Source organism: Sinocyclocheilus anshuiensis, unplaced genomic scaffold (assembly GCF_001515605.1).
Source record: "Sinocyclocheilus anshuiensis isolate Anshui unplaced genomic scaffold, SAMN03320099.WGS_v1.1 scaffold508, whole genome shotgun sequence".
Lineage (NCBI taxonomy): Eukaryota > Metazoa > Chordata > Actinopteri > Cypriniformes > Cyprinidae > Sinocyclocheilus > Sinocyclocheilus anshuiensis.
The window spans coordinates 1,681,638-1,692,412 of record NW_015555744.1 but is presented as its reverse complement, the minus strand read 5'-3'; the positions used below and the strand labels follow the sequence as shown (position 1 = coordinate 1,692,412).

General features: G+C 36.7%; 1 protein-coding gene across 1 annotated transcript in view; it reads right to left on the bottom strand.

Moving 5' to 3' along the window:
* Positions 1-6: 6 nt before the first annotated feature.
* Positions 7-10,775, bottom strand: part of LOC107673423 (zinc metalloproteinase-disintegrin-like batroxstatin-1) — an 11,101-nt gene continuing 332 nt past the window's right edge. The window contains exons 2-22 of the mRNA XM_016467015.1: positions 8,484-8,572; positions 8,327-8,400; positions 8,054-8,132; positions 7,886-7,962; positions 7,300-7,495; positions 6,945-7,007; positions 6,530-6,601; positions 5,708-5,877; positions 5,411-5,492; positions 4,879-5,009; positions 4,563-4,740; positions 3,405-3,494; positions 2,573-2,768; positions 2,377-2,479; positions 2,128-2,284; positions 1,891-1,971; positions 1,581-1,671; positions 1,381-1,489; positions 1,217-1,298; positions 1,019-1,105; positions 7-412 (exon numbers count right to left, since the gene is read on the bottom strand). Of these exons, the coding sequence (XP_016322501.1) occupies positions 383-412; positions 1,019-1,105; positions 1,217-1,298; positions 1,381-1,489; positions 1,581-1,671; positions 1,891-1,971; positions 2,128-2,284; positions 2,377-2,479; positions 2,573-2,768; positions 3,405-3,494; positions 4,563-4,740; positions 4,879-5,009; positions 5,411-5,492; positions 5,708-5,877; positions 6,530-6,601; positions 6,945-7,007; positions 7,300-7,495; positions 7,886-7,962; positions 8,054-8,132; positions 8,327-8,400; positions 8,484-8,572 (2,237 nt within the window). The 3' untranslated portion in view covers positions 7-382. The remainder of the gene's footprint in view (positions 413-1,018; positions 1,106-1,216; positions 1,299-1,380; positions 1,490-1,580; positions 1,672-1,890; positions 1,972-2,127; positions 2,285-2,376; positions 2,480-2,572; positions 2,769-3,404; positions 3,495-4,562; positions 4,741-4,878; positions 5,010-5,410; positions 5,493-5,707; positions 5,878-6,529; positions 6,602-6,944; positions 7,008-7,299; positions 7,496-7,885; positions 7,963-8,053; positions 8,133-8,326; positions 8,401-8,483; positions 8,573-10,775) is intronic.

Below are 10,775 nucleotides of genomic sequence, written 5' to 3'. Positions count from 1 at the left end.
ATTTAATAAACTTTAGAAAGTCAACTCTAATGTGAACTTTCTGTGGAAGTGAGTCGGCTATTTTTACTGACTTAAAATCAGTACTATACAGAAGGCAGGCTCAATTATACAGGAACAGACTGTACAAATAAATAAAGTGAAATTTAAAAATCTCTTTCGGTTAAAAACAAAACGTGACTTAAAATTCATCATGTCAGTCAAGGACAATCTTTTACACGCTGTAAAATTCATTTAGGTGTGTTGGTCTCATGCATGTGGCTTATTTTTACAGACATTTGTCTTCTCTTGAAGAGTTTAGCAAGCCTCAGGCTCGTAACACATCCGATCTGCAGGGTCTGGAGTGTGCTGGTTCCACTTCTTGAGGTTTGACAGGTGCTAGACATCACACCCTTGGAGGAGGTGGTCTAAGGGCCTGCGAGGGAGAGAATTAACAAGGCTCTAAATAGTCAGAAAAATATCTCTTATGTTTCTAAAGTAATTATAATGTATTCTCTTTTTTCTTTTAAATAAATGTGGATTCTAAATGAATAAATGCAAGTTTGTCAAATATAGTCTCTCTATCATTTCATCCAAATTTTCTTAGCCTCGGACTGGAAGCATAAAGGTATAGTGCACCCAAATTCTTCCTTGTTTTTATAGCAAAATTAAATACACTGTATGGTGACCAAGGCTGTTTAGCAAACTTTTAAGGCCACATTTTCAGTCAATAAATTACAGTGTTGCACTGTAAATAATATATCACTATTTCAACATTTCTTCAGTGGACGTTGAATATTACACAAGTCACATGGATTACTGGTACTTTTGCAAAGCTTTTTCATCATTTTGGCACTTGACAGTCCCTGATCTCCCTCTACTTCTGTTGTATGTAAAACGTATGGGTTCCACAGAAGACAGTAAGTCATAATTGGTTTAAAACAACATTAGGACTTTTCATTTTAGGTTGATTAACTACTATTCCTTTAAATACTGATGTAAACATCAGTCATTACACATTATGTAGAGTTAGCTTTGCTACCTGTCGCGCATTTAGGTAGTCATTATGCAGAACTCTGGATTGAACTGAAGAGGGTGGAGGTGGAGGAGGTGCTGTAGGCCTTATAACCTATAGAATAAACAAGAGATCACAAAGTCCTGATAATGCTTTCATTTGGTATAGATTGTGCTTGTTGTTAAATGAGATGATGAAATTTCATCAGATGTGACTGCAAGTTACCAGAGACGGCTTCTGATTTGGTGTCGACTGGTGGCTGTAGTCAGGGATGTCGACTACATGAACTTTCTGCTGCCTTGGATGGCTATTAAGAAAACAGCAGCATTAAATGCACTTGATTTATTGACTTCCTCCAGTGTTTAAGTGTTGGTTTCCTATACTCTTACCCGAATGAATGTGGCGTGCTCTTTCTGCGCTTGTAAAAGAAGACGGCCAGTCCAATTAGAAGTATCCCAATCAGGATGCAGACAACCATGACAATGGCTATTGTCACCGCTAGAAATGCAAAGAGGCAAAAAACTCTTATTTGTGATCCTCCAAACAAAAAGAATATGAGGCTATTTTGAATACAGTGTCTGTTGTATACCTTTAGAAGAACCTTCACTTTCTGCTGGTGTTTCACAATCTGGAGGCAGCCATCCAGTTTCACATCTGCACTCCTTTCTGTGGTCACAAACCTGTAGCATATACACTTACATGAATTCTTCTAAAACAAGTTGTACAGTATGTATAACTTATGAAAGAATATTATATTAAGACCTGAAATAGTCAAAAAGCATAACATGGAAATGTCCCCATTGTAGGACGAATAAAGGTTTATCTAATCTAATCTATTTGTTTCATTTTATGAGGAAACGAGAAGTTAGTGTTCGAGAAAGGCATATTTTGGGTCATACCGCATGGCCTCTGCACTTGGCGGAGCAGTTTGTTGCTTTGTAAGCCGTCTCTAGGTCAACACACTCATTCTGGTTACAAACCTGAGAAAACAAACACATCATTAGTGTCAAATTATAATGCTTCCTGATAGCAAACCTATAAAGTTTCTTTTATTAGAGGTGATTGAAGGAGTTAATTGTTATTGAGCTACAAGGAAGTTTGGGAATAACTGGCATGTATCTAGAGACCAGTCTTACCAGTCCTTCCCCACATTTGGTGCCTGTGTCGACTTGACCATAATCTTTTTCAGGATCGCTGTAGAATGTGGCTTTACAATTGTTGAATTTTACTAGCCGTCCATAATTGGGATTTGCATTGCCATCTTCGCAGAACAGTTTTCCACACATCACATCTCTGCAGATAGACAAAAAAGTTTGGTGTTTGATCAGACAGTGAAGGGATATGTTAAGGGATTAATGGATGGACTGATAAATGTAAAATCTTACTGTCTTTGGCATCCAATATATTTATTGCCATTGCGTTTGCAGTAGGCGAAGTATTCCGCTCTTGTGTTCTGGTTGTAGCAATAGTCTCGAGCCACCACAGCAGCTTGATTTATTTGAATAAAAAGAAAAATTAGCACAGTCATATGGGGCTCAACACAACTTTTTCACTATTGTGTTGCATCAATACTGTACTCACTTGGACCCCACATTTTAATGCACTGCTCCTCTCTCTGTGGGCACTGGCCATTGTAGCAATAGCCTTTTCCATTCTTGCAAGGGAGTCCATTGACTGTAAAGACGTCTTCAGGACACTCGGCTGATTTTCCAGTGCATGACTCTGGCAAATCACAGTCATCATTTTTTGGACGACACACATGTGCGGCTGACCTGATCTGATGGGGAGGAGGAAAAACATATTGGTATTGGCCTATAAATGAATGAAAGTAGGCCAGGCCTATAAATGAATGAAACCTTTTTTGAGATGTTGACATTTCAAATTATTGAAAACAATGACACATTATTTTGAATGTATTTCTTGTAATATTAATGTTATATTTTGAACTATTTTGTTTCATCCGGTTTAAAAAGTTTGAAATGTGATTGGTACGAAAACCCGCGGAGAAGCGTCATTTGATTCTATTCATTATTCATGAGGGGAACGCCCCTCGATTAATTTTCCTCCAATCACTGCCTGATGCAGGAGAGCGAAATTCAAAACCACTATCTATGAAGTAACGTTGAGAGAGACAATCTTTTGTTGTGCTCCAAGAACCAGAGAGTTGCACATATTCCATTTACACAAAGAAAGGCATTGGTTCAGCGGCACCCGGGCTGATCATGAAAGCGATTTATTAGTGATAAAGATTTTGCCAAATATATGGGCCTTCTTTAGCAGTTAAAGAATTGTTAAAACGTATAGAGCTTGAGTGTATGCTGCTACCAAACGCACTAAAGCAGCTGTGTTAATCTGATACTTTATTGATTTGATGAATGTTACGGCAAAATGCCCCCAACTCTTTGAATCTTACCTTACAATTCTCACAACATTCCCCTGTTGCACATTGTGAACCCTCTGTCAGTTTGCAGGTGGTGGCATTGCAGCATGGGTTTGTACACTCCTATAGGTTGTGAAATAAAGACAATGAGTATGTCTTAAGATGTCTTAGCATTTTAGGTGTGTTTGCTCTGGGCACATAATAAATTGTATTTTAAGTACTAGTTCTGAGAATCTAGAAAAGCTCATGGAAAGTAATTTACATGGCAAACAATGAATAAATGAACATCCAGTAAAAGTATGCTGTCCATCCTACACAATTTCTGGCCAAAAAGAAGAGATGACTAATGTAGTGCATGTATAAACAGATTTGCAGTAATTAATACATGCATTCCATCATCTTATTTTCACACTGCCGCGAAAGATAATATGGGAGATTGGCAATCCCATCTCCTCCCATAGGCACACCAAACACAACACTACTTTAGTGATTCATTGTCAAATGTAGAGTATAGCCTACTGGAAAACATTCCTGTTGAGAATTGTCTGTGCATGTCTTGACATTATCTTGCTTCTGATAGTATATAGATGTGACTTGTTGAGTATACATTTAAATTTTAGGGTCTTCCCATGTCATTCTAAGGCCCTGTCCACACGAACGTGTATTTTCAAAACCGCAGCTTTTTCTATGGGGTTTGGCCGTTCGTCCACACAAACGCAGCACCAGGTCACTGAAACCAAACATTTTTGAAAACTCCTGCCAGGGTGAAGATTTTCAAAAACTCTGGTTGCAGTGTTATCGTGTAGACAGTGAAACCGGAGATTTTGGCTTGTGACGTCGGAGCATGCGCTATTAGCTCCGCCTACTGGAAACTTTTTCAGGCTTCTGATTGACCAACATGGCTTTACGGTTGAGATTATATCGCCACCTGTTGGCTTGGCATGCTCTTGACAGTGCTTCATAGCATGCTTTTGCGTTTTCATGTGGACGGAGATTTTTTTTTAAACGGAAGGAGGAGGAACTCCGTTTATAAAAATACCCATGTACGTGTGGACATGGCCTAAATTTACATTTTTCAGTACCTTTCAACAAATAAGTTTGTTTGGTACTTTTCTTTGATGTTTTGAGTAACTTACTTGAAATAAATCTGTTGACATTTTTCAGACATTTAAGAAACCCTAGTCCGCTTACCTGCACTGTTCCACAGTCACATTGTTCTCCTATCTCCACAAATCCATTTCCACATACAGGTGGCTGAATCAATTCTTTTGGTTTGGGCATATTCATAAGACATTCTGGGTTTTTGCTGTTCAGGTAGTCTACATAGCTACTACTACTGCAGCTGCTGAAGTGTTGAGGGATGAAATAGCTGCAGAGATATGGAGCAGTGATATTATTTGCTCAGACCTTTTGTTTTGACTCTCCATAAATTTCAAAATAAAACATTACAGTAAACATTACAAAAAAATACTAAGCTAATGAAGTTCAACTGGTACACAGTAAGTACCTGAGAGCAGCTGTCATAATGCATGTGCCATCAGAACAAACGCAGCTGCTGCTGTCGTGACTCATGCCCAGATTGTGCCCCATCTCATGGGCCATAGTAGCCCCCACTGCTATAGCCTTAGAGTTGTGATCCTTTGAAGAGGAATAAACAGTTAGGTCCAGGCTTAGCATTGACGAAAACAGAGATTTTTCATTGAAATGTTAATTTAGTCTATATTATGATGAAGTATTAAGATTAATTTGGCACAAAGTAAAGAAAAAGGCATTGCAACAAAAAGTGATACGCTACATCAAGACCATGTGGTAGAAAATGTTTTATTCTCTTTAAAAAACATGCAAATGTATTTGTTCGTAATATTACTGCATTTGATGAATTAATTAATAAAACACCCTAAATCCATCTGCATACATCTACATATATCCCCTTTTTTATTGTAATCCTATCAAATTATGTATTTATTTTCATGACTGCAAGTTTCATTACATATTTTTGGCAAATATGTTTGTGACTTGTTATGAGCGAATATTAGTACCTGCACAATCCCTGTTGAAAGACCTCCACACAGAGTTCCAATGTAAGCTAGACCCACAGTTGCTCCATCAAGGTTGATTGCACTGAGAGAAGGACAAAAAATCAATGTTTAATCCAAATTCAACTGATCCTGCTGGATTACATTTAGTTAGTGGTTAAAGTGTGTCTTCTTTCGGTTTCAGTTTTTAAACCATTTCAAAGTAGAACACAATAGCACAGCTTGAAGCAGACAAAGTATTGGAGAAGTTCTGAGCTGATCTGATTAACAATATTGTATTTTCCCCACATGAGAGCTGACCTAAGGAGGTGGGCGTTGTCGTGCTGCTGTCTTTTGATGAGATCGTTGTTCCTCCACTGGGTAAAGCTGTCCAAGGTAGCTCCAGCAACAGGAGAAACTGTTATCTTATCATTATCTGTCCAGACTTCAAATCCAGTCAGAGCAATGAATGTGTTGATTTCTTTATATACCTGCACACCAGAGTGAAAGAAGATAATTGTATGTTATTGTATATTGTGCACAGTGGGGTCCAAAAGTCTGAAACCATTAGAGATTTCTTTTTCTGATTACATATCTTTTTAAATGACAAATTGTATTATTAAAAAAATCAACAATACGCTATTCATCACAAGTTGTTACAATTAGTATTTTGTTTGCAAAATACTGACATTGACTCACAAGCTTATGGGAAACTTTGAGCCATGTTATCCTGCATGATTTGCATCTTTTGTGCTTCAGTGGAAGCAAGGACGCCATAGACCTTGTCAAAAATGTGATAAATCTAGAACCTAGAAGTGCATAATCTTAAATATTTCTTACTCATTTTATGCCATTATGCCACTTTTGAAACAAGCTTTTAAATGGAGTTTAAATCTCAGGTTTTTAGATATTTGGACTCCACTCTTTATACGTTTTGTACTAGTGCAACACTATAAATGGTTTTAACTAAAGTACTAAACCAGTACTCATCAGAAGATCTGTAGATGGCAAAGATCTGTATCTAGTCATGTGATTATCACATTCAAGAATCCTTGTTATCACAGGTTTTAGTTGCAATATCCTGTATGATGATCCATAAATGTTGGCATGCTGGAATGTTTTGATAACATATCAGTGACTCACATTATTAATGTAATTGATGATCTCAAATATCCTCTTTCTCAACTTCTGAAGATCGCTGTCCATTTTCTTGTACTGAGGGGGAACAAAAAATTGAATGATGAATCCAAGCATTTCGTCACTCAATCACACTTCTATAAGGATACACTTTCTGAAATCTGTTAGCATCAGTGTTTTTAAATGCACTGTGACAAATGTAGAAACAGTTTGATTCTATTAAAACCACAATGCTGAAAAAGCACAAAATACCACGTATGTTACTTTAAGCCAGGGATTTTTTTTGTTTGTTTGTATTAGAACTCCTACATCATCTGATAGTCACTGAGGCCCCAAAAATGAATAAATAAAAAAAACTTTATCTGTGAATAATTTTTAGATTGGTTATTCTTCATCAAGGTGCATTTATTCCAGCTCTTACTTCGCTGTTGTCTGCCACAAGGAAGAGCTCGATGTATTTTTGTTGCTGGAACAAAGTTGGCCCCTGATCAAGAAGAAGCAAATAGATGGAAAATAGAGAACAGAATAATTATTTCAGTGACAAAACAAAAAAGAACTACCATACTTTAGTGCATGTACTGTACAATATTAGGTTAATCTGGAAATTTTTTTGCACTGCAGACTTCTGCAATTTATTGCGATCGTCACCTTAACATTGCAGAACAACGAATAAGACTTTATCACATGACCCGTCTGAATGTGGGTTATCCTTGTGAAACTTTAACTTTGCTTTGCTGCTTTTTGCAGTGCTAAAGTAACTGAATAGACCGTCTTACTGAGGAACGAGAACGACTTTTGAGAATGCGTGGAGGAGCGCCTTCCTCACTCTCGTCCCAAGTAGTGTTGGTGACTCCACACACTCTAGCCATCTCTTCATTTACATCTTCGTTCTTAAAGACAGCATGGTCACCATCACCATCCTCGGACAACGGCTCGATCAGAAACCTCTGCTCCTCTGTTTGGAAATAGCCTCTGTGAAGACAATAGACACATAATGGGCACAATGTCCTTTGTATGTCTTTTGTAGGGACTTTTGGCCTGGTTACAGAGAGTAGTAAGCCTGTGGAAATCAAAGCAATTGGCACAAGATGTGACTTAATCAGGGGTGCTTGGGAAACCATGTGTAATTTGCGTGTCTCATTTATCTAAGTAGGAAATGCAAGTCATGCTGTAACTTCCGTTCATTGCAGAAAAGCGAAGAACGTGCTTGAGGCAACAAACTGACTGAATACAGTCATAATAATAGCAGTAGAGATTGTAGAAAGAAGCGTTTTAAAGATGTATATGTGTACTTTTGTTAAAGCAAGTTAATATGAGATTGTAAAAGTTCAAAAGAAATGTCTTTTAAAATTGTTTCCCTACCGTAATCCATCACAGGTGCTCATGCTAACCAATGACTTGCTGTCATTGACTATTTTCCCATGATAATAGCATAAGTCCTATGGAAGAAAAAGAGTATTAAATAAATCTCTCACTCTATGGATTATATGTTATGTATGTCATATATTAGTAATACTGGTTGTAGTATACCAGATCCTCAGGTGTGGTTGTGACAAGCATCCCATCTTCAGTGTAATAAGTTTCGCTATAGTCTTTCGTCAGTAGGCCACTGTTGACCAACACACATTTCTCAGATCAGTAACAAATGGCTCATTAATGGACAAATCGCAATTTGTAACGTGGGAACTGCAGTTTTAAAATGACATACATATGTTCGACTTTGACAATGAGGAACTTTTTTAAATGACAACAAGCGGATATACAAAAATGATGACAAAGGAGTAACTGGGGAGACAGGCTTACTCATTTTTCTGGAGGTGCATTTCAATGTCTCTACCTCCCAGTGTCATAGCGTATTTCACTGTGTCAGGTCTTGACTGCAGGGGATGAAAATAAATCAAATTTAGTTTGATTAAAATATTTAAACATGGAATTTAGAGGTGGGTTGATGAGAACTCACATTTAAGTCTCTTTTTTGTAGTGCATGCAATCTGATTGGTTGAACAATCTCATACACCTTTTTTCCATCTAGTTCAGGAATGTGACTGACTATAGCAGATTGACAAACAGAGGGAATTATTGACACTGAATCACAGATTAGTCATAAAGTACATACATACAGTAATGTTTTTTTATATATAGCCTGTAGATATAGACTTTTAGACGTCAGAACTATTCCAACTGATCCAGATATTTTAGTGAAAGCACAAGTGTAAACTTTTAACCTGCTGGTTTGGGTGATTACTAACAACAGACTTACGGGGATCTGTTATTTTAATGTTATGAGCAAAATCGGTAGACAATAATCTCTGTCCAAGTTTGATCTTCTTTTTTTCCTTAAAGCGTGTTTGTTTTACTGTAAGAAAATCTGCCCTAATAAAAATTAGTTGTTAATGTTCATTAGGGCAAAACAATGGTATCTCATGTTTTTGTTTTAAAAGTAGCAAATGTTTCATCTAGAGATGCACCGATTGCAATTTTCTTGGCCGATTCCGATTTTTTTTGTTAGTGTGATCTGCCGATACCGATTTTTGCCGATTCCGATTTTCTTTCTAAGAACTATAATTGACAGCATATACAAACAAAAATCTACTTTTCTTCAACGCAGAGTTTTATTTTCATAAAAAAAACACAAGTAAAAAGTCAGTTTTTAAAATAAAAGATCAAATAAAATAAGAACAAATAAAAAATTGCAAACAACAGCACAAATAAATGCAATAGAATAAAGAGAGCTATGAAACTAAGTTTTTCAGGTTAAGTAAGTTTTTATTCAGGTAAGAAATACTACAGAAATTAAAGTAATCAAATGTAAAATAACGCATCCAGTGTTATCTTTTGCATCAAACTTATCTTTCCAGTGCATCAGCAACAACCAGTTTCAACAACCAGATGCATTTACACTTGTCGAGTTTCGTCTGGAATGCGGCCCAGACCACCTCCTGAAGTGGTTTGAGCGATCGGATTTATATCCATCTCGAATGCATTTCGGAGGGCATTTACACCTGGTCTTTACATGATCGGATAGCTATCCGATCAGAAAAAAAATGCATGAAGTGACCAGGTGTAAACAGGCCCATGTTTGGTATTTGGTGTAAGCGCGAAACCTGCGGGAATGACTAAAATAATGCGCAATACAAGCATTTAACCGGAGCAAATGAGACGTGTGTGAGAGAGAAGGGGTCGTCGGAGAGAAGAGAGCAAGAATGCGCAGCTGATGTTAATTCCTGTGCCGCTGGTAACAAAACGGATCGGCTCGGAATCGGAAAGAAGTGAGACTGATCGGCCGATCATGAGGAAAATCGGCCGATTCCGATCCCTGGCCGATCGATCGGTGCATATCTAGTTTCATCAATTTAGCAAATTAGACTCTGCAAAGAATAGATAAGCATGGTATTTTTTTAGGGTGTAGCTTCAACATCAGCAATAGCACAATCTGTCTCAGATCTGATACAAAGCAAATGCATTAATCAAAGGGTGTGCTGTTGTTATTGAGCCTAAAGTATTTAACTGCACTCTCAGAAAAAAAGGTACAAAAGGTATGAAAGCTGTCACTGGGGCAGTACCACCTTTTCAAAAGGTACAAATATGTTATATGTACCATACCAATATGTACATTTAAAGGTATATATTAGTTATTAGTTAAAGGTACATATTAGTCACATACTTAAATGCACCCTTTCGGGATAAATAAGGGACAAAGCTGTAATTTTTTTTTTTAAGATAACGCCCCAGTGACAGCTTGTAATTTTTTTTATTATTTTTTTTGCAGCCCTTTCATGTAATCAAATAGTCTAATATGCACCAAAAAGTGACAGGGAGATTAAATAAAACAAAAAGAATTGATAACAGTTTATATTATAGTTAAGTACTGAATTAATATTAATACATAATATGCTTGTGAATTAACCTTTTTAGTATTAATACTATTTATTATACTGTTTTGGTATTGGTTCAGTTGTATTTTGTTATATTTAATACGTAGACACTACAATCTAACGTGTTACCAGTGATTTCATATGAATTAATTGCTTCATGTTTTCTTGGGAATATTATCTAAAATATGCAGCAATGATTTGAAATGATATATATATATATATATATATATATATATCATGCAGAGCAAATACTGCATTGTATATCATTTGCATGATTTACCTGACTAAAGGATCAAGATAAAGATCAAGGATCTGTACAAATAAAAATATCACATACTTTTACAATGTAAGTTCTATAATTCTAAAATCGAACACTC